Source organism: Myotis lucifugus, unplaced genomic scaffold (assembly GCF_000147115.1).
Source record: "Myotis lucifugus unplaced genomic scaffold, Myoluc2.0 scaffold_162, whole genome shotgun sequence".
Classification (NCBI taxonomy): domain Eukaryota; kingdom Metazoa; phylum Chordata; class Mammalia; order Chiroptera; family Vespertilionidae; genus Myotis; species Myotis lucifugus.
The window spans coordinates 2,252,009-2,272,424 of NW_005871210.1; the positions used below are offsets into that span (position 1 = coordinate 2,252,009).

Here is a 20,416-nt window from a genome sequence, read left to right on the forward strand (position 1 = left end):
AGCTCTGTAGGGCAAGCAGGCCACGAGTTTTAACTTTCCACCTGGAAAGGATGTAAAAAGCCATCCTCAACTCAGGATGTCATCAGTCATTAGACTCTAATGCCGCGGCCCTTTAATACAGTTCCTCATGTTGTGGTGACCCCCCAACCATAAAATGATTTTCATTGCTACGTCATAACTGTAATTTTGCTACTGTTATGAATCGTAATGTAAGTATTTGACATGCAGGATGTATTTTCAGGGGTCGCGATCCACAGGCTGAGAACCGCTGCATTAGAGGGAGCTTTAGAGATAAAGCCTTACATGGGTACCATGTAGGTTCAAGGTGGGGTGTGGGCATTTGACCAAGCTCTCCGGGTGTTTCTGGTGACCTTGATTAGGAACCAAAGGGCTGGTTCCAGGTTCTCAACCTGGGCTGTGCCTCAGCAAGGCAGAAGCCGAGGCTGAGGATTTTGAGGATGTAGGGCCCTCCCCATCCTAACTAACCTCTGGGCCTTGGGCTGACCCTACTCACTTCAGCCTTATCAAGAGGCTCAGCAAAATGCAGCCCCAGAGCGTTCTGGCCTGCAAGCGAGCAGGTGCTGGGTAAAGCCACGAATCCTGGGGAAGGAAAAGGATTCCTCGGCAAAAGAGAGCGGAGCTGTCCTCAGTGGGAAGGCCTAGGTGTCCTAAAAGGCTAAAACTCGTCCATCTAAGACAATCTGTCCTTGAAAACCAAAAGCTTCCCATTCCCATTTTTTTACACGTCAAACTTTGTCAAATAAGGTCTTGGGCGACACTCACCCCTGCAGCGGCTTCCAAGGCCCTTTCTGCAACTCGGCAGGCTGCCTCAAAGATGGGCTACACATGTTCTATTTTGCTATTTTTTCTTTATATATTTTTATTGATTTCAGAAAGGAAGGGAGAGGGAGAGATAGAAACATCAATGATAAGAATCATTAATCAGCTGCCTCCTGTACTCCTGGGGATTGAGCTTGCAACGGGGCCCTGACCAGGAATCAAACTGTGACCTTCTGGTTCATAGGTGGATGCTCGATCACTGAGCACATGGGCTGGTCTACTTGCTATTTTTTAAAAGTTTCCTGAAAGCATAAGAATTAAAAAAAAGAGTGAAAGCTTCTGTTCGTCAATAGGAAACCCACCAAATTCACCCCCTTTTCCAACTCTGCCCTGGGAACCTCACAGATTTCCAGAAGAAGTAAAAAACAAACACTGTGACCAGTTTCTACTCCTTGCAAGAATTTAATTCTTCCGTTAATATAAATAAGGCAGCAAGAAACACCAAGAGCTTTGCTGCTTTCTGCTTCAGAAGCTGCTTTGGTGGATAAAAGAGCCCCATTTCCCCGCTGAGTTCTGTCTTCTTTGTATAAACAAGGTATTTTTTTTCCTTCAGTGAATTTTCTCTTGGAAGCAAAGGGGAAGCCGAGGGAGTGTCTGGCTTGGTCTTGGCCTCTGGGGGCTGGTTCTTGGTTGGTGGGGTCTCTTCCAAGCACAACAAGATAAAGATGAAGGGGGCGGGGGGAGGCACAGGGCATAATAAATAAGGAAATTCACCCTGATTCTGGAAATGAATCCCAGGAGAATGAGGGGTGTGGGCTATTGTTGGAGACCACGTGGGTAGGCTTGGTCCCAGCCACGGTGGGCCTGGGGAGGGCAGATGCAAGCACTGCTCTGTCTAACTCCAGCTCACATGGAAGGCTTCCCACAGACTTCAATGCTCCCTTGTGGCTGAGCCTCCCCGCCTCACTTAACCCTGTCAGGCAAACTGTCCATCATGAGCACTCTGAGGCCAGGTGCGAGCGCTCCTGGGGCAGGGACAATCTCCTTCCTTCAGCTCGTGGTGAGCCTGACACCCTGTGGAACTGGGTATGCTGTCTGGGAGGCATGGCCAGCTTTCACCCTGGAGGGAGAACCAGGTGCTGGTGAAGGCGCACACATTCTTGCCTCCTCCTTCGCTCCCTACAAGGGTTAATGAGGCGATGCCAAGAGAGGAAATCCCAAAGGACCAGTGAAGCCACAAGTGGAGGAGGAACGGCTTCCCAACCCTCCTGAACCAGGCCTGCAGACAGAGGCCAGCTCCAACCGCAGGCTCTGGGGCCCGCCAAGTGACCGCAGCCCTCAGCAGTGCCGAGGTGGCCTCCCTGAGGCCTGGGGCTGTGCCCGCAATGCTGTCTGTGTGTTTCCAGTCAGCCGAGCCCCTGTTGGATTCTTAGGGTGTCAGTCATCTGTGCAGCCAGCAAGGGCCACCCAGAAAGGATATTGAGGGGGTCTTGGGCCTGGGAGCTGGGTTTCCACAGCAGCTCCTGCTCCCAGAAGGACTCAGGGTTACGGCATCCTCACCTCTCAGCTCTGCAATTTTCCCTGGACTGGGCATCAGCAGTCAGACTGCAAGCCAGATCCCAGCACCCCAGGTGCCAGGCTGGCCTTCACCCGTCATCCGTGCCCCTCTTTCTCTATCAACTCTACCTTTAGCGCCTGCCTTCCTCCACCAGCTCTGGGGAGATCAAAGAGGGGTGAGGGACCACTGAACTGGTACCTAGCATGGTATGCGGTGCCCATGGTACTTGGGGCACAGCACGCTGGGGAAGGGGCAGGGAGAAGGGTGTGTACCCTGGATAAGACATGTAGCTGAAAAGTAGCAAACTGAACTTCTTTCTGCCCCCAAGTACCCACTTATGTGCAACAGAGACATTAGCCACTCAGAGCCTTGAATCTCTACTTGGTCTTTTCACCAAATAATATAAAAAATGGCAGCCACAGGCCGTGCAGGCCGTGGATGGAAGGTGGTGAATTCCCATAGCTGTCCCTACTAGATGCCTGGGGCCAAGGGTTCCTGGAAATAGGGGTGCACGGTCTTAACACAAACCCCGTCAGCATTCCTTCCATCCTCTGTTGATACTTAAGTAAAGGCTGGACCTGGGATGTAAAAAGAATTACACCCAAAGTGATGCTGCATTATCTCTAACTCCATGTCCATAGAGTGTTCTGTCATCATCTTGGCCACTCGTGATGACCCAAAAGTAAGCTGCAAAGGCTCAGTCCCCAAACCCAGATACCAGCTTCACCAGCAGGCCCCGGTGGCATGAAAGCAAACTGGCTTCCAGCTTGGAATTCTATTTCTTCCGCAGCACAGGGCCTCTGTCAGGCTGAGCCACGGCTCCCAACGAAGCCCGCCGTTTCCCCAGGACGGGGCCTGCAGGTGCCCCCGGGAGTGTGGACAAGTGGGATGCCCTGCATCTTGGTCCTCGAGGTTCCGGCTGCTCTACAAGATGACAGCTTTTGGGGGCAGGTTAGCGTGGTCTGAGGGGATGTGTAGGGAGTACTCGCTAATGAGCGCCGGGGCGTTCTTGAGCATCTCATAGAAGGAGTCCACTGTCTCCCGGTAGAGGCTTCGCTGCAGGACGAAGGGCCGGAAGAGGTTGAGGGGCTCGGCCTTGCGCACGGCCTCAGGGAGTCCCAGGGTCTCGGGCACCTTGCGGTTGCCGATGAAGAAGTGATGGAGCTTCTTCTCGAGCAGGCTCTTCTCCAGGAAGCAGAGAAGCTCGCGTAGACGAGCGTCGAGCTGCCCGGCCTTCCAGTCGGTGGACCGCCGGGAGAGCAGGAGGTGCAGCAGGGCCGTCTTCAGGTGGTAGTTGCCCAGCCCGCTGGGGCCGGTCAGGCGGCGCTGCTTGGAGAGCAGGAAGGAGGCGATCTGCAAGCAGGTGAGGTGGCAGGCACCCTCGGGCAGTGTCTTCGATGTCATCCGGAGGAAGTGCCGCTCATAGACAGCAAAGGACAGGAGCCAGTCAGTGCTGGATGCCGGGGTCTCCCCAGAGGGCTCCCTGGAAAGGTGGGAGACAAAGTACAGGTCCGAGTCATCACACTGGATCACAGGAATCAGGTTGAAGGGCATGAACTTCCCTGAGCGGAACCTGATCTTGAGGGACCCCGGGGTGTCCAGCTGGCCAAAGGCCAGGTCGAACTCATACTTGTGGGCGATGCGGTGCCAGGCTCTGGTGAGGGCCACCTGGAACCACCTCATGACCTGCATCGTGTCCAGGTAGGGGGAACCTCTGGCACACAGTGGGTCTTCCACCTCGCTGATGGGCTGCGCCAAGTTGTTCTTGCCATGGAGGAGACACAGCAAGTCTTCCCCAAGCTTCGTCTTGCCACAGATACAGCCCAGCGTATCCTCGTCAGCCCGGACCACCTTGATCTGGCCGTAGCCCTGGCGATTTAAGGGCACCGAGCGGCTGGAGCACCAGAGCTCTGGGTGGAAGTGGTAGGGCTCAGGGGGTATGAAGGGCACAAAGAGGTGGCACAGCAGTGGCTTGTCCACCTGCCAGTTCTCGTACATGCTGTCCACGCCAATGAAGTCCTCCACCTCCATGTCCCTGTCCCGGTTGCATAGGCTCCTCAGGGCTTCCAGCAGGTCATCCACAAAGCCTTCCACAAACTCCCGGGTGCGGGCTGCATCCGCCGTGGCCCCCCGGATGCAGCGCTCATAAAAGTGGTCCAGTGTGGCCTTGTTGGGCAGGATGATGCCTCGGAGGGGGGCGCCATCCTGGCCAGGCAGCTCGTCCTCGTCCCCGCCCAGGCACTCGGGCGAGGGCCCATCCTGGTGGTCCTGCCGCCACACCTCGATCACTAGGAAGAGGATCATGCAGAGGGTGCTCCACAGGTCCCAGGCCGAGCGGCTCTCATTCTGCTGCTGGGCCTCCTCGGCCACCCGCTCCAGGGCCTCCTTCTCGGCTGCCAGCTGCGCCACCTCCTCCTCCAGGCGCAGCTGCTCTAGATGTAGCTTCTCCTCAAGCACCTGCATCTTGCGGATGATCTCCTCCTCGTTCTCGGGGACCGTGGCGTTCTCCCGCGGGACCAGCAGCGGGTGGTTGATGATGGCTGTGACCACCACTAGACACACCCCGAAGAGCCCCAGCGCCATGGTGTAGCTTTTCTTGCAACAGAAAGAGACCGACAATCACACCAAGCTTCCCTCCACACTTCTTCTTCCCTGGACCCTCCCACCAACTCCTGCCCTGTTGATCTGGGAATGTCCTACAGTTCTCCCCGCACCCCACCCACCATCTCCTCACTGTTTCAGTACAACCTGGAGAACAACCACCCCACTGTCCCACACCAGCAATCCTGACTGAATAACCCACTGTGATGGACCTCTGCTGTTTTCCCAGACATTCCTCTTTCTGGTAGCAGCACCCCACTTTCCCTGGGAACCAATTCTTTACAACTCAGTCCTTATGACGTAGGTGGGGATAAACACCCCCAGCTCCAGGGCAGCATATAATCCAGGCCCAAGACTAGTCCCCACCCCCACCACGTGATTAGTTCAGGAGTGAACATGACTCCATCCGGGTCTATGGGAGACGGAGGTAGGGGAACAGGATCATGCATGCTGTTGGCTCCTAGCTACCTCAAAGCAGGGTCTGCCTAAGATGCCAACACAGAGGAAAGTGGGCCCCTGGATCCAGCTATGCCTGAAGCCATTGCCTCTGGCTTATAAATCATATAAATCCATAAACTCCTCTTTATGATGAAGTTGGTTTGAGTTGTTTTCCTATCACTTGAAACTCAAATAGTCTTGAATAAGATATCCCCTTCTTCCCCAAATGAATGCTGTGTGGCAATGCATCTTTCCTCAATGCAGTAAAGCCCAATGGACAAGAGGGCTGGGTTCCAAAGCTAGCCCTGTTATTGATTAGCTGTGTGGTGTTGGGCATGTTAAGCCACATCTCTGAGCCTGTTTCCTTATTTGTACACCAGGGAAGCATAGCACCCAGAGTCGTTGCATTGATGGATGTGGTGATCCATGCAAATGGCACACACAGCACAGTGAATGGTGCACACCATGTTTTCATTGAACAGTTATGCTTCTGAAGCAGTTTTCAGCCCTTATCTTTCCCTACTGCAAAGCCCTCTGATCTGGAAGACCCCACCCCAAATTCGGGTCTTTCCCAGGACAATCTTGGAGACACACCAGTCATTGGTTTTCCTACCATGAGTCATCTGAACGTGAAATGGGACGTCTTACTTGAGAAAGGGGATACTCCGTTCCTCCAGGATAAATGAATATTTAGGTCTCAAGGGAGTTTTGGGGAAGGGCTAACCCTTTACCATCATTGCCATTCACACTCTGCAGCTGCAATATCTCCTGGGAGTTGGTGACAAGTGCAGAATCTCAGCCACACCCCAGACCTATTGAACCACAATCTGCATTTTAATCCCCGTCCACATTAACGTCTGAGAAGCATTGTCTTACAGCGTAGGCCGTACATAAGACCTTCTTTTATCTCAGCAGAAACCTTGGGAAATGACAATGGGCCTTTTCCACACTTGCCCTGCCTCCTTCCTGCCTGAGACCTCAGTTAGGAGAGCAAATGGCCAAATGAGATCCTTGTTGAACAACAAAGAGAATGCAGAGAGCTCCTCCCACCACACCCCTGGTGCATGCCAACACATGCTGATAGAAGCTTCTTCGAGTTGCCTGAGTCCATTCTCTGATCTTGAATTTGCACCCTGAAAACCACCTGTTTTGGTTCTTACCCTAATGGTGCCAAGCAGCAGGTATCTGTCACCAAGTTAAGCTCCCTCTGCAATTTCTACTGGCAGTGCCAGGATGTAAATGACCTGAGTTGCTGCCCAGATGTGACTCCACGCTGTACACAGCTGGATGTGTCAGCAGGAAGCAAACGGGTTGTTTCCACTTGAGGAGGAAGTAGAGGACCGGAGAAAGTGGAGGAAGTCACACTGGAAGGGGATAGGGTGACAAAAAAGTAGGGGGGCAGTTAGCCAGCTGCCCTTTTCTTAACCCAGACAAGGAGCAGCTTGTTAGGTAATTGAGATCAGCTCTGGTTTCTACATTAGAGAAACATCAGTGGAAAGTTTTGCCAGGTGGTCCAAAGCAAAGCCATGAGACTGGCGGATGAATGTGAACCGAGTTTTAAGATAAAGGAGTATTAATACTAGAATACCAGGCAGCAACCAGTTAGGAGACAATTTGAATTTCCCTTTAGTCATACACCTTGGGGCTCAGCAGGTCCTGACAAGTCACAGCAATAGCCCTTGGCAACTCCCAACCCAGGAGGTTGGTTTCCGTGTCAACTCAGGGTAGGATGCGACAAATGGGGAGTGGTGCCATCACCAAGCCCTGACTAGGAAGTCCTCTCTGCCTGAAGCTTCCACAGGGCTCCCTGGGTTGGTGTCTGCAGGAGGATAAAGGGCCATAAGGGTCACCTTGTCCTGGGGCAGCAAAGTTCAAAACTCCAACCTCACGGGAGCAACTGACTCCGTGAATGAGGGGGTAACAGGAAGGACTCTGGAGGAGACAGACTAGGTTAGCACCCAGCACGTGCACCTACTACGTACGTGACCTTGGACAAATCATTCAACTTCCCAGAAACTCAGTCTCTTCATCTATAAAATGGGCTATTACCTCTATGGTAAAGCCTGATTGAGAGAATTCAAATAAAGCCCTTAGCAAAATGCTTGCCCCTGAGCAAGTTTTCTTGTAAAAGGGGAGTTGCGATGAGATGGGAAGAGCAGATGAACCTTCCTGCGGGGGTTCACGATGGAATGGGCCATACAGATGCCCCTCCGAGGAGCTCTGGCAGGATGCAGGCAGCCCACAATAACACTGTTAAGAGTAGGGTTTCAAACAAGACCTGGACAGGAGCCTGAGGGAAACAGTGGAAGGAGCCCGGGCGGTAGAAGCAGACAGGCCTGGGCTTGAACCTTGACTCTGCTCCTTGCTGACTGGTCTTGGGCAGTCACTTGGCTTCTCAGGGGCTCCGCTGCAGCAGTCCCTCCTTCACAGGGAGATTGAGTTAATAAGCGAGATAATGCATCTCAAGGGCTTACCAGATGCCTGGCCAAGGGGAGGCACCTGACAGCATGGGCTCCTCCCCATCTCGGCCTCCATAGGCCCATTTTCTCACTTGTTAAGCACACCAGCCCTGCCCGAGACCCAGGGCGTGGAGGAACACACGCTGGAAAGTGCTCCGAAAGCACAAACACTGCCTGGGGGTTGCTGTCCCTTGGCTCACCATTCGGTCCACCCTGCCCCCCAGCAAAGGGGAGAAGCCTTTTGAGCCCTGGATCCTCCTGGAGGTAGAGTTCCCGCTGACTCAGTCCTTACTTAAAACATCAACGCCCTCCCAGGGATCAGAGGGGATCCCAGCAGTCATTCTGTTCCTTGTTAACCTCTGCCTGCTCAGTGCCTACTAGATGGGGCTGAGTTTGAAGCCTCTGCTACTCCCCCTCCCCAAACCAAGTGACAGGGAACACTGCCCTGGAGGCCACAGGGACAAAAATATGAGCGGAGGGAATCTAGGCAGTTAGAATTTTGGAGACTATGGGGACAGGACAAGTAGCTCAGAGCCTCTCACAAAACCTCTCTCTCTCTCTCTCTCTCTCTCTTCTTCCCAAAGGACACCTTTCCTCCAATTCAAGGATGTCCACCTCCACCTTGGCCCTGGCCCAAAGCTCTAACCTCCATGAGGCTGCCCCACACATGTGATCTGAGATATCCACTTGGCTTTGAAAATAAACCTGGGTCACTCGGAGGGCTGGGCCTATCTGCTTGCCAGGAAGCTGGCAGGAAGCCTGCTGAGTTCCTCTCCACCCCGGCCCCTGCCCACAGAGCGTGGCCGCCCATGCAGGTCACAGCTAAACTTAGCTTGGCCAAGGGCCAGGGGCACGGGGCAGCAGGGGCTGGGGCAGAGGTTTGCAGGTGGTTGGCCAGAACCAGTGATTTACTCAGACTGTTACTCTGAGCCTGGCCAGACCCTAGGGGAGAAATCCAAGGTGGCCTCTCCCTTCCCTGGGGTCCCTCACTCCTGTGCCCCCCCTACCCCCGACCCCTACAGCACCTCCACCATAGTATAATCCAGTGACCGCCACAAGAGTTGTCAGTGACATGCTTCCGTTCATCAAGCCCTTGCTGGGATGTGCTGGGCACTGTACACAGTGACCCCTGTAGCTTTCTAAGCAGTGGGTTACCCCTATTCACAGATGAGTTAACCAAAGCCTGAGACGAGGTGCTTTTCCAGCTAGAAAAGGCACAGCTGGCAGAGATCCAGCTGTTCTGTCTGCCTCTACCTGCACAGCCCAAGCTCTTTCCACGGTGCTAGGTTTACAGAGCACCTACTGTGTGCAAGGAACACACTGTGTGCTGAGGCTTGCAGCATGATCCTCGCCAGTAAAAACACTACAGCCCACATGGGGAAGCAGACAGCCACCAAATGAGTCACAGGACAGAATGAGCAGTGGGGCATAAGTGGTGTGTGAGCAATAGGCTACAAAAAGGCAGAAGGAGAGAGTTTTATTCCTGTTCATCCGGGACCCTTCCTTGTCTGTAGATCTTCCCTGTGCCCACCTCCTGGGGAGATGTGGGTGTGAAACCCCTCAGCTCCACATCCACTTCCCTGCCTTCTTCCAGACACAATTCCTACGACAAACCCGGAACAGTGGGAGCCTGTGTCCAACCCCACGATGTGTTCAATACGCCTTCTACCCCAAAATGCACACCTACCCTGACCCAGGGCTGACTGACTCCAGCTTCAACAGTAGTGGTGCCCAGGACCCCTTTCTCAGCTTCCCAGCAGTCCCGCTGGACCAGTAGCTTTCAAAATGTGGTTCCCAGCATCACCTGGTACTTGTTAGAAATGCAAATTGTCCGGTGCAATCCTAGACCTGCTGATCAGAAATGACAGGGCTGGGCCCAGCACCTGTGTTTGCAAGCCCTCCACATGGTTTTAATGCCCACACAGGTCTGAGCTCACCCCTGCCCAAGCAGGGAAGGCCTGGGGGCGGGGGGGAGGAGCTGGGCGGGGCTCCAGAGTGTCACTGAAGCCCAGGTTTTGGAGCTCTCGGAGGCTCTGCCCCAGGCCCAGCCTGTCAGATGCAATTAGCTCTGCTAATTACAACAGCAAAGGCAGCCCTGGCCCTGACCTCAACCTCTGAGCCCAAAGGAGCAGCTGATGTGCTCTCTTACAAAATGGAATAAAGGAGGTGGGTTGAGGGCAGGAGACAGCACTTTTCACCGCAGGGGGTGACTTGGGTCCCTTTCTCACTGCTTAGGTTCTGGGCCCTCGGAGAAAGAAGGGGCCAAGGGCAACCCAAACTGTTGATAAGTTTGGGCTGAAGCCCTACTGTGCACCTGGCCTTGTGCTGGAGTTTTGCAGTTTGGGGGTAATAAAGCCACAAATTCAAATGTCAGAATTTAGTTATACTAACCTAAGCCCTATTTCACAAACCAGAAAGCCGAGGCCTAAAGAGGAGATGCATTTGACTCTGAGGGCAGGTGGGTGGAGGGAGAGGTGGTCCAGGCAGGCTGCATATCCTATCTGTCAACCTCACAGGGATTCCCACAGACAGAAGTTGTGAAAGTGATGATGTTTTTCATTAACAGCCCACATTTAGGAAGTTAAGTACTTTGCATGTTTTGTCATTCAATTTTCAGAATATCAGGTAGTTGCAACATCCTTATCTCATGAAGAGACTGATGGTCAGGGAGGTCCACGGGTGGCTTCTAAGATTCCCTGTCTGTAGTTTGTCCCCCATCTCTCTGCTCTCCAAGGGCATGAGTGAGCCCTACCACCCCCACCCCTCTGCCTGATGCACTGCCCAGTGGCAACCACACAGATCACCCAGTCCTAGCAGCAGTCCGTCTGCAGCCCTGGTCAGGCTCTCCTGTGGTCTGGCCTATCGGCTTCATCCTCATTCTAAGCTTCTCTCTAGCAGAACCCAGGTCCCATGCTGGGGTAAGGCCAACTTCCCTGCTGAGTCCAAGGGCACCATCGTTTGTCACCTTCCTGCTCTTTCCTTGTGTCAGTTCACCCACCAGTGGATCCCTGCCTTCCCACGTACAGCTCTAGGAGGCCCAGAAGCTGCTGTGCCCCTGTCTCCCCCAGGGCAGCAGGCTCGGGGCTGGGCACAATGCAGGTGCCCAATAAATATGTCGGTGGGAGTTGACTTATCACGAATTTGGGAAGAGACGGTCGGATGTAGGAGTGAGATGTCTCCACAGACTCCTTCCTCTTCGCCTAACTCAGGGCCAGTGGACAGATAGACTCTGCATAGATGATGTGACAAGAGTAGCTCTGAATACACTGCTGCTCACCATGACTGGCTCCCACCCCTTAGAGCGGGGGTCCCTGTGGGAGGAGAAAGGCCTCGCAGACTGGCCCACGCCCCAGCAAGGACAAGGCCACACCATCGGGGCATCTCTGGCTGAGGTCTCTTCTCACCTGCACCCCAAATAGGGATGGAGGAGGGAGTTTGGGATGGCAGAGAGGGGCTGAGCAGCATTGGGAGTGGGGGTGGGATCCTGGCAGGCTGGAGGCCCTGGTAAGAGAGGGAGGGGCAGGCAAAAAAAGGAAGTGGGGAAATAGGAAGGAAGAGGCCCAGCACAAAATAATTGAGAAAGTGGGTAGAAAGGGTACAGTTCTGGGCCCCCAGCACCTCCCCTTCTCAGCATCTTTGCAACCCTCCCTGCATCCCTGCAGTCACCTTCCACCTCTCCCACTAGGCAGGACCTTAGGCTTGGCCTCCAGCCAGGCTCAACTTCCTCTGACCCGCCATCCTCCTGGCCAGTGCCTCCCAGCTGGCCCCAGTAGCCACCCTCAGAATAATCATAACTAGCATTTATGAGGGCTGACTATGTGCCAGGCCTGTGCACGGGGCTTACAGAACTGTCTTCCCCATGGTCTTCCCAGGGACTAGAAACAAAGAGAAAGACACTCGCCTTAGGGAGCATTTGATATTACAGGCTATGGTCAGTGGTCCCCAGGACCCGAGAACCAGAGCCCCACTGCCCCTCCCTAACCCAGGGGAGGTCCCAGGCAGACTGAGCAGAAACCCAGGCTCAGGAGGCCCCAGGGGTCAAGACTGGGCCTTGGTGACGGTGGGGGAACAGAATAAGAAAGCAGAGAGGAGAGATCCCCATCCCCATGCCCAGTCGAGGTGGGCCTACTGGTGAGGCCATGGGAAGGTATACACTGTAAGGGGAGCGGCCTTTTCACTAAGGTGAGCTCTGCTTGCGCCGCACCTGGCCACACTGGCCAGACTCGCAGAGGGTGCCTGGTCACACCCACCAAAGCACGGAGTTTCCTCAAGGCCCACTCTCAGAAGAGAAAAGGGTTTCCAAAAAGTCACCAGGATGCCAATCCCATCCTCTGGACTGGGGTCATGCAGCTGGCCAGTCCAGGCACAGGAAGGTCAGCAGCCTGGACTTCCCCGACGTGGGTGGGAGAGCCCACATCCTTCCTGTCCCAGAAGAGGTAGAAGGCAGGGAAGCCATCAATCACCCAGGAAGGACGTGGTGTCCTCCTGTGCAGCCACGCTGACTCCCCACAGACAGCAGAGGCCCTGACCCACGGGACGTCATGGAAAATCACAGTGTCTTGGAGCAGAAAGACAGACAGACTGACTAGGCGGGGTTGTGGAAGGGGAAGAGGCTAAGGGATGACAGGGAGGTCTGCAGGTCAAGAGACAGGGAAGGGGCTCCGTGGAGCCCAGGCCCACATCCCCCTTTCTCCTTATCCAGCAGTCACTGCAGTAGGTGGCATGGTGGGCCTCAAAAAGATAAATCTAAATGCTAATACCCAGACCCTGTGAATTAGACTTTATTTGGAGGAAGGGTCTTTACAGATGTAATTAAATTGAGGATCTTGAGCTGAACTCAGTCTGGATGACCCGGGTAGACCCTAAATCCAATGACAAGTGTCCTTATAAAGAGAATGAGGAAAAAGACCAGGAGGAAAACGGAGGCAGAGGCTGGGCGAGGCAAGGAAGGCTTCTTCCTTAGAGCATTTGCAAGGAGTGTGGCGTAGCAGGTGGCTTGACCTCAGACATCTGGCCTCCAGAACTGTGGGAGGACACATTTCCGTTGTTTAAAGCCACCCAGTTTGTGGTATTTTGTCACAGCAGACCCAGGAGACTAACTCGGTTTCAGAGCTCCATGCACCCCGCACTCCTCACCTCCAGTATCCACTCTGGGGATGTCACACGAACGGGGCTCCTGGGACTGGCTAGCATGGACCTGTGGAATCAGCTTCTCTGAGCTGCCCCTTATCCCAGTCACCACAGGCAGACTCCAGTTCTGGGGGGCTTCCTTCCCCACTTCAGACGGTCCCTATTTCATCCCAACAGGACTGAGCTTTGAGCCTGATGTTCATGGCCTGGCTCCAACCAGCTTCAGGGGACCCCTTGGTTCCTTTCAGTCTGCTCCGGCCACTTCAGATTATCCACTGTCCCCAGACACCTCCTATACTTCCCCACATTCCCTGCACCACGTCCACACCTCACGTCTCTGCGCTCAAAACCCTACCCAACGTCCTCACAGCGAGCCTATCTCAGAAACCGATTCCAGGAGCCTTCTCCCTCCCACCCCCCACTCCCCGACCCATACCCACTCCTGAGACAAATCCTTTCTTGAAAGGGACAGAAGTGGTGGAGGGAGAGGAAGCCCCTCTGAGTGCAGGCAGCGCCCGGCCACTTGTGTAGGTGGATCTCATCCTTAGCAGCTCTCTCACCTGAGCTGCGTTTCTCAGGCAGGAGCCCAAGGCACTGAGAGGTTGAGCAACTCCTCAAGGCCACACAAGCAGGCACAATGCAGAGGAGCTGGAGGCCAGGCCAGGCCTGAGGCCCCAGACGCAGGGCAGTCTCCTCTTCCGTGACCCCGACCTGCCCTTTCATCGGATGAGCTCCTGAGTTCTGGTCTCATACCACTGCTGCCTTCCCCGGGCAGGGCCAGGCAGGGTTTGTTTGTCTTGCCATTCCCCAGAGTGCCTGGCAGAGACCAAATGCAGGGCTGCCTGCTCACAGCACGCGGGGCACTTGCAATCCTGGGGCCCACCAGATGCCGAGAACGCACCAGTATGCTCACACCCTGCATGCTGGACTCACTCACTTTCGAAAGAAATCTTCAAGGCTCTGTTCTAGGAAGGAGCGTTTCCTACAGCAAGTGTGCACCGAAGGGCCTCCCTGGACCCCCGATTCCCATCTGAGACTTCTAGACCTGAAATTACAGGGGCGTGCTAACAACTCAACACGGTGCTACGTGGTGAAGCAGCCCTCAGACGGGTCTGGCTTCAGCTTGTATTTCTCAGTTTCCCTGTCTGTGGGCCCCATCTCACCCACAAGAGCACCTGCACATTGGAGGAGGGAACATGAACACCCACCTCAGGGCAGGCATGCCAAGGCGCCCCAAACTTGCCCTCTTTCTCCACCCCCACCCACGCCCCCAAGCAGAGCAGCGAATGCTCAGGACCAGCCACACTTTGGCTGCTGGGCAGGGAGGTCAGGGACAGAAACAGGTTCCAGACAACAGCAAACACACTGGCTTGATGGGGAGGAGACCTGAGGGGGTGGAGCAGGAACCAGAGAGTAATACAAAGGACAACAAAGGGGACACAAAGTTCTCCCCTGCGTACCCGCTGCCCGCTCTCAGGAAGGGCTGGGGTGGATGGAATTAAACAGACTGCTGGTACCCACAAGCCACCTTCCTTATTAGTGGGAACAAGGAGAGCCCAGCTCAGAAAGACAGCCTGGCCTCTCAGCATGGGGAATGAGCCCCAGGGATTTTCCACGGCCACAGAAAACACAGTTCCCCTGGCCCACCCTCCCCACCCCAACACCTCTTACTCACGTCCTGGCTTAGGGGGATTCTGGCCCCCACACGGAGAAATCCTGGGCTGTTTTTCTCTGTGGCCTGGGTGGTACCTGACACAATGCCTGGGCCCCAGCTGGGCTGGAGAGAGAGGGAGATGGGTGAAAAGAAAGGGAAGTGCTGTGGGCCTCCCGTGTAGGGGCGCACACACGCATACCCACACACACACACACACACACACACACACACACACTCATGCTCGGTGCTTGCAGAGATCTAAAACCCCTTTCATCTTAATAAAGGGAAACAGCAAGAGACACAAAGGCAAGGGGGAGGCCAAGCCCGTTGTAAAAAACTTAAGAGCTTGTGGTTGGCTTCCTGGCTTGTGTTCCCTGCTGCAGGGACCTGGGGCTGAGCAACAGGGCCAGGCATCTGCCTGCCCTCCCAAAGCAGGGCCGCACCAGTCACAGCAACCCAGTTCTTGTCCTTCAAGGAAAGCAGGGGCCTTGACCGGAAGGCCAGGTACAGGCAGCAAAACTACCCCCAGAATCATCTGTGAGCACAGAGAGACACCCTCCCTGAGAATGACACAAAACAACACTGACCTACAACCACATCGTTTTCCAGCCACAGGGATAACGTGATGGTGAGTGATGCCCACGCTCTGCCCTGGCTTCTGCCGGAGGCGGCACCTGACCCATAGCAGGTGTCCTTGAACCAACGACAGGTCCACAGTGGGGCGGGCAGCGAGCAGCCACTGACACTGCCAAGTTCACCGGGACATACTCCTGCCCCAAGGCCACCCAGAAAGAAACAGCTCAAAGCTCTTTAGCTCAGAGGAGCTTATCACATTGCAGAGGCTTCCCTATGGTAGCCAAGGGGCCAACTCTGGAATCAGAAGGCCTATGTTTGAATCCCCCAATTCAAGATAGAAGAATAGTTCCTACTTATGGCATGGAAGTCCCATGATAGTGCCCTGGAAAGGACATGGTGTTGCCTATGGTGCTGGTGATAAGGCCAGGTCTCCTTTTTATTTGTTTGTCCCGCAGGGTGCATCTTAGGTACTCCTTTGAAAAGAGGAGGGTCACCGACATCCCTGTAGCAACTCCAGGAGGCTGGGGATATGGCTAAGATGTCTCCCCTACCTCCATGTTCTCTTTTAAAGGCCTCAGGGGCTGCCAGAGCTGGAGCAGGACGCTTGGGACCTGGGAAACTCATAACTCCCCACTCCAGTCTGGCAGCATCCACTGAAAGTTCCTCCTCTCCCTCTGAGCTCCTAGAACAGCGGTTCTCAACCTGTGGGTCGCGACCCCATTGGGGGTCGAACGACCCTTTCACAGGGGTCGCCTAAGACCATCGGAAAACACACATATAATTACATATTGTTTTTGTGATTAATCACTATGCTTTCATTATGTTCAATTTGTAACAATGAAAATACATCCTGCATATCAGATATTTACATGACGATTCATAACAGTAGCAAAATTACAGTTATGAAGTAGCAACGAAAATAATTTTATGATTGGGGGTCACCACAACATGAGGAACTGTATTAAAGGGTCATGGCATGAGGAAGGTTGAGAACCACTGTCCTAGAAGGACAAACCAGTGTTGGTGTCTGATGCCCGGCATTAAAGGTGCAGGCGCACCATGCATGCTTGCTGAATGAATGAATGAATGAATGGAGTCAGGACTAAGAAAGAACCTTGCTGCCTTTACTTCCAGGAGTAAGAATCCGAAACTGGAGTAGAGTGGGAAGTCCTGGATGAAGTAACTTCTAATGTTTTTCTCCTGGGAGGCACCCTGTGATCAGAAAAGCAAAGTGCCAACAGTGGTAAGTGCCTTGGGAAATGTGAGCAACAACCCTTCCAGACACAGCCCTGGAGACCGACCAGAGCCTGGCTGGCCTCCACGTAACTGCAGACTGACTCACCACCACCATTTACCAAGAAAATGGCCCAGGAATGAACCCCAATGTCAGTTTATCTGACCCCCAGCCGCCTCTCTCCCCGACACCCACCTCCTTGAAATGAAAAGTGAATGGAGGATTGCAGAGTTTGATGAGATTTAGGTAAACTAAGAAGCAGAGAAGCAATCCTAGGCACAGTGACGAGCAAATCTCCCTTTCCAGAGAAAACCCAACAAGCCGCAAGGCCCCATCACCCACGGGAGGGTTTAGCAGTAGCATGTAGCAACCAACACACCAGATGTAAGCACTGTGCAAAATGCTTCATGTCTGTAGGAGGTACTGTCCCCATTTCACAGATAAGGAAACGAAGGCACAGAGAGGTGAGGCCACTCATTCAATATCTCAGAGCCAGAATTCGAACCCAGGACTAACTTTCAAGTCTTCAGTCTCCTCATGTTGCTGCTCAGTGACCTGGCTTGTGTGTGAAACATCAGACCCGCCTAGCAGTACAGGCTTTCCTCCCCTGTACTGCTTAGGGAAAGGTAGGTGACAATTTAGGTGGCATTTAGACAGAAAGCAGGGAATGAAACTTAATGAAGAGATAACGGGAGTGTGACCTGGGACATGAAATGGCTTTTCAGCCCAAAGGATGGGGAAGCCCTCTTCACAGTGGATTAGGGAAAGGGAGTGAGGGCTCTTCGGGCACTGGGCAGTGGTTTTTGGGGTGGGCCATCAGGAAGGTGGCATGGATGCCCCAGGGGGGTTCTGGAGCAGCACACGGGGGTGTCAGGCATCTCCTGCTCTCCATCCACACCCTCCATCCCAGGCACACTGTGGTCCTGTCTCCTCAGCGACTCAGGAACAAAGTCTCAGCGAACAAAGGACCCTTTCATGAACTGCAGGCGGGTCCCCTGTCTGCTACTAAGAAGGCTATTGAAACAGGCTCCCAGGAGAACAGTTTGTTATGAGCACGTGGTCTTGCACTAACACGTAGGGCAAGAATTATGGCAACGCCCTCCCTTTGGCTTGATCCAGGCTGATAGGAGACTCTCCCGCATCCACCACAGGGAAAGCCTGGAGGGAGGAAGGAGTAGCCTAGGATGGCTTCAAGGTGAGCCCTCCTCCCAAGCAGTGAGTGTCCCACTGTGTTATCCACCTGGAAGTGAGTCATTTGAAAATTGTGGGCTTTGTATTTTTTCTAGGGGTTGCCATCTGAGGATCTCAAGTGCTCTGAATATTATCTGATGCTGGCTGCTACTGTCCCCATTAAACAGATGGGGAAAATGTGCTCCATCAGCGAATATCACAGAGCATGTCACAGCAAGAGAGAACCTGGAGTTGGTGATCTGCCTGTTGCCTTCTCACCTTTGGCACTTAGATTTTGTGAGATTCTGTATGCTATCTTTACGGTCACTGGGCTAGGGTGTCCAGCAGAGGCCTGAGGTGGCAGAAAGAGTCAAAGGCTATGGGAGGCACAGATCTGGGTTTGAAGCTCTGTGACTCTGGGTAAGTAGCTTGGCCTCTCTGAGCCTGTGTCTTCACCTATAAAACTGGAATAAGACCTACCTCAAAGGGCTGTTGTGAGGAAGAGAAATAAATATATGCAAAGCCCCTACGATGGAGCTTGGCTCAGACAGGGTAGGTACTTGATGGATGAAGGCCCCCCCCTCCCTGTTTTTTAAAGGCTATTCTACTTTTATGAACAAAAGATCATGACAACTGATTTGAGGACCAGATTCCTAAGCATAATCTGCAAATAATATTCTCTGCTAATGATAAACAATTTTTATTTATAACCCTGAAAAGGCTACATTCATAAAAAATTAGGATCATTTCTTTAGCCACTGATATGCCAGAAGTCAGGGAAGCTATGTTAGAACACCTAAAATTATGGGCAGTTGTGTAAAGCAAAAACTTTAATTGAATACCTTCAAGTTGAAAGACAAGGAAATTCCTGTTCTGAAACCTCTTTAGAGGGAAAACTACCACATCGTCTAGGTTTTTACCTTTCTTTAAGGCAAGGAGTTCTTCCTTTTTTGCAATTTTCATTTGTTGTGTTGGCATTTAACAGTCATTGCTTAGGAATTTTTATCTTAAGGAGAACAGGAGGCATCACCTTAAGAGACATGGTGGAAACCACAAACCACCAAGCATCAGAATAGCCAAGTGAGTTTACTAGTACACACAATGCTGTCTGTCCCCAGGCTTTCCTTTTGGCAGGACACAGAAGACACCTATGGCCGTCCACTTTAACCCAGGTGTATCTCAGATACCTCCGCATCCCTTCATGAACTACTGGGCAGGAAGGGATTCCAAAGGTTTAACTGAACTATCAGGAATTCCAAGGGGTGTGCTAGAGCTGGGTAAGAGGTGACCGGTGAGACCTTGCTTCTATTTCCAACCTCTGGGGCAGTGGATTCCGGACATTCCTCCTCTCTGTGTGCATTCGATCACACAGCTACATGTGGCCACTGAATCCCTAGCATAGTGCCTTGCCTAGCCTAGGTTCACAATACATACTTGCCCAATCAGTGAATGAAGGTTTTCCCTCAGTCAGGCCCCAAAACCCCCCATAGTAAGGACCTAAGTATCCTTGTTTCTCACTTTCTTTGGGGGTGAGGGTGACGAAGAGGGAAGCCACAGTTCTGATGTCCCCATCCCTGTGTAGAAAGGAGGCCCAGAAGCCCCTGTATGGAGTCATGCTCTTTGCTCCCTGTCACAGCTCAGAGAAGAAAACAAGACTGCAGCTGTCAGCACTGTGCTCTGTTCCCTTGGGCCAAACCCAAGGCCGGAAGACCAGCCCCCAGCTGGCTCACAGCCCAGATCTGGGACCTGCAGCCCCTCCCTCTTCTTGCCCATCCTCTAAGAAACACACCTGTGATGTTAGGCCTTCTGTGCTCCTCTGTCTTACAATTGAGGTGGTTGTTTGTTCCTCCTGGTCTACCTTAAGGTGGAGGTGTTGTTGCCTTGGGCAACAGTGATGTCACCTGCAAAGTGCTTCCATTCTGCTGATGTCATGGGGTGGGCCAACCGATTTGAGGGGGGTTTGCTTTCTACCAGAAAACACCACAGGTCTCAAACTGCTGAGGAGGATCCTGTAGACCTCTTGGGCACTCCCAAATGACCTTCTTTCTCTCCCAGAAACCTTTCTGACCCTTCTCTCCCATCTGGCTGCCTGTGGCAGGCCAAGCCTCAAACCTGACCTTCCCTCTCCCAGAGTTGACTGAAAGGTCAGGACAGGCAGCTTTGCCCTCAGTTCTGAACAAAGTACACACAAGGGCACTGATGATCTCCTTCTCACCATCTAGGACAGTCTGGGTCCCTGTGACCTTGTCCTTTGCTCAGACCTCAGAGGAGGGAGCAGTGGTACTAATGGGGAAGCTAGGGTCCCAATTTGGCAGAGAATGTAGAATCTCGATTGACCTCTACTATCTTTAAGAGCTCGTATGAGCCAGAGTGTCAGTCTGTGCCAGGCACTGTCTTAGCTCTTTCCATGCATTTTACTGATGATGACACCAAGGCTTGGAAAAGTCAAGGCAGTTACCTCACTACAGAGAACACCCAACCACTGAGCGGTGGAGCCAGGATGCAACCCAAGTTTGCCCTCCTCCGGGGTCACACCTCCATGTCTCTGGGGCAACTGGAGATGGCATCTTACTAAAGATGGGCCACGAGGGGGCCTGGACGGAGATATGGGAGAGCCCTTTAAATTCCAAGAAATCCACTAGGATGCCCAGGTGGCTGGGGGAGCTAAAAGTCATCTCCTGCCTTTAGGACTGCCTATGACTCCACGCTGACACAGGGGGCTGCTATTTTGGTGGGCCGATCCTGGCCTTTTCCACTTCCCCCCTGCACAATTGTATATTAAGAGACCAAGTACCTCTTTTTTGTGGTTTGGCTAT

The 20,416-nt window shown here is 53.3% G+C and overlaps 1 protein-coding gene and 1 non-coding gene across 2 annotated transcripts in view; both read right to left on the bottom strand.

Annotated features, from left to right (window-relative positions):
* Positions 1-20,416, bottom strand: part of LOC102425050 — a 52,595-nt gene that overhangs the window by 27,944 nt on the left and 4,235 nt on the right. The window lies entirely within an intron of this gene.
* On the bottom strand, positions 1,220-4,967 carry ITPRIP (inositol 1,4,5-trisphosphate receptor interacting protein). Its single transcript, XM_023759837.1, has one exon. It carries the CDS (start codon positions 4,919-4,921, stop codon positions 3,263-3,265), a length of 1,659 nt encoding a protein of 552 aa, XP_023615605.1. The 5' UTR covers positions 4,922-4,967; the 3' UTR covers positions 1,220-3,262.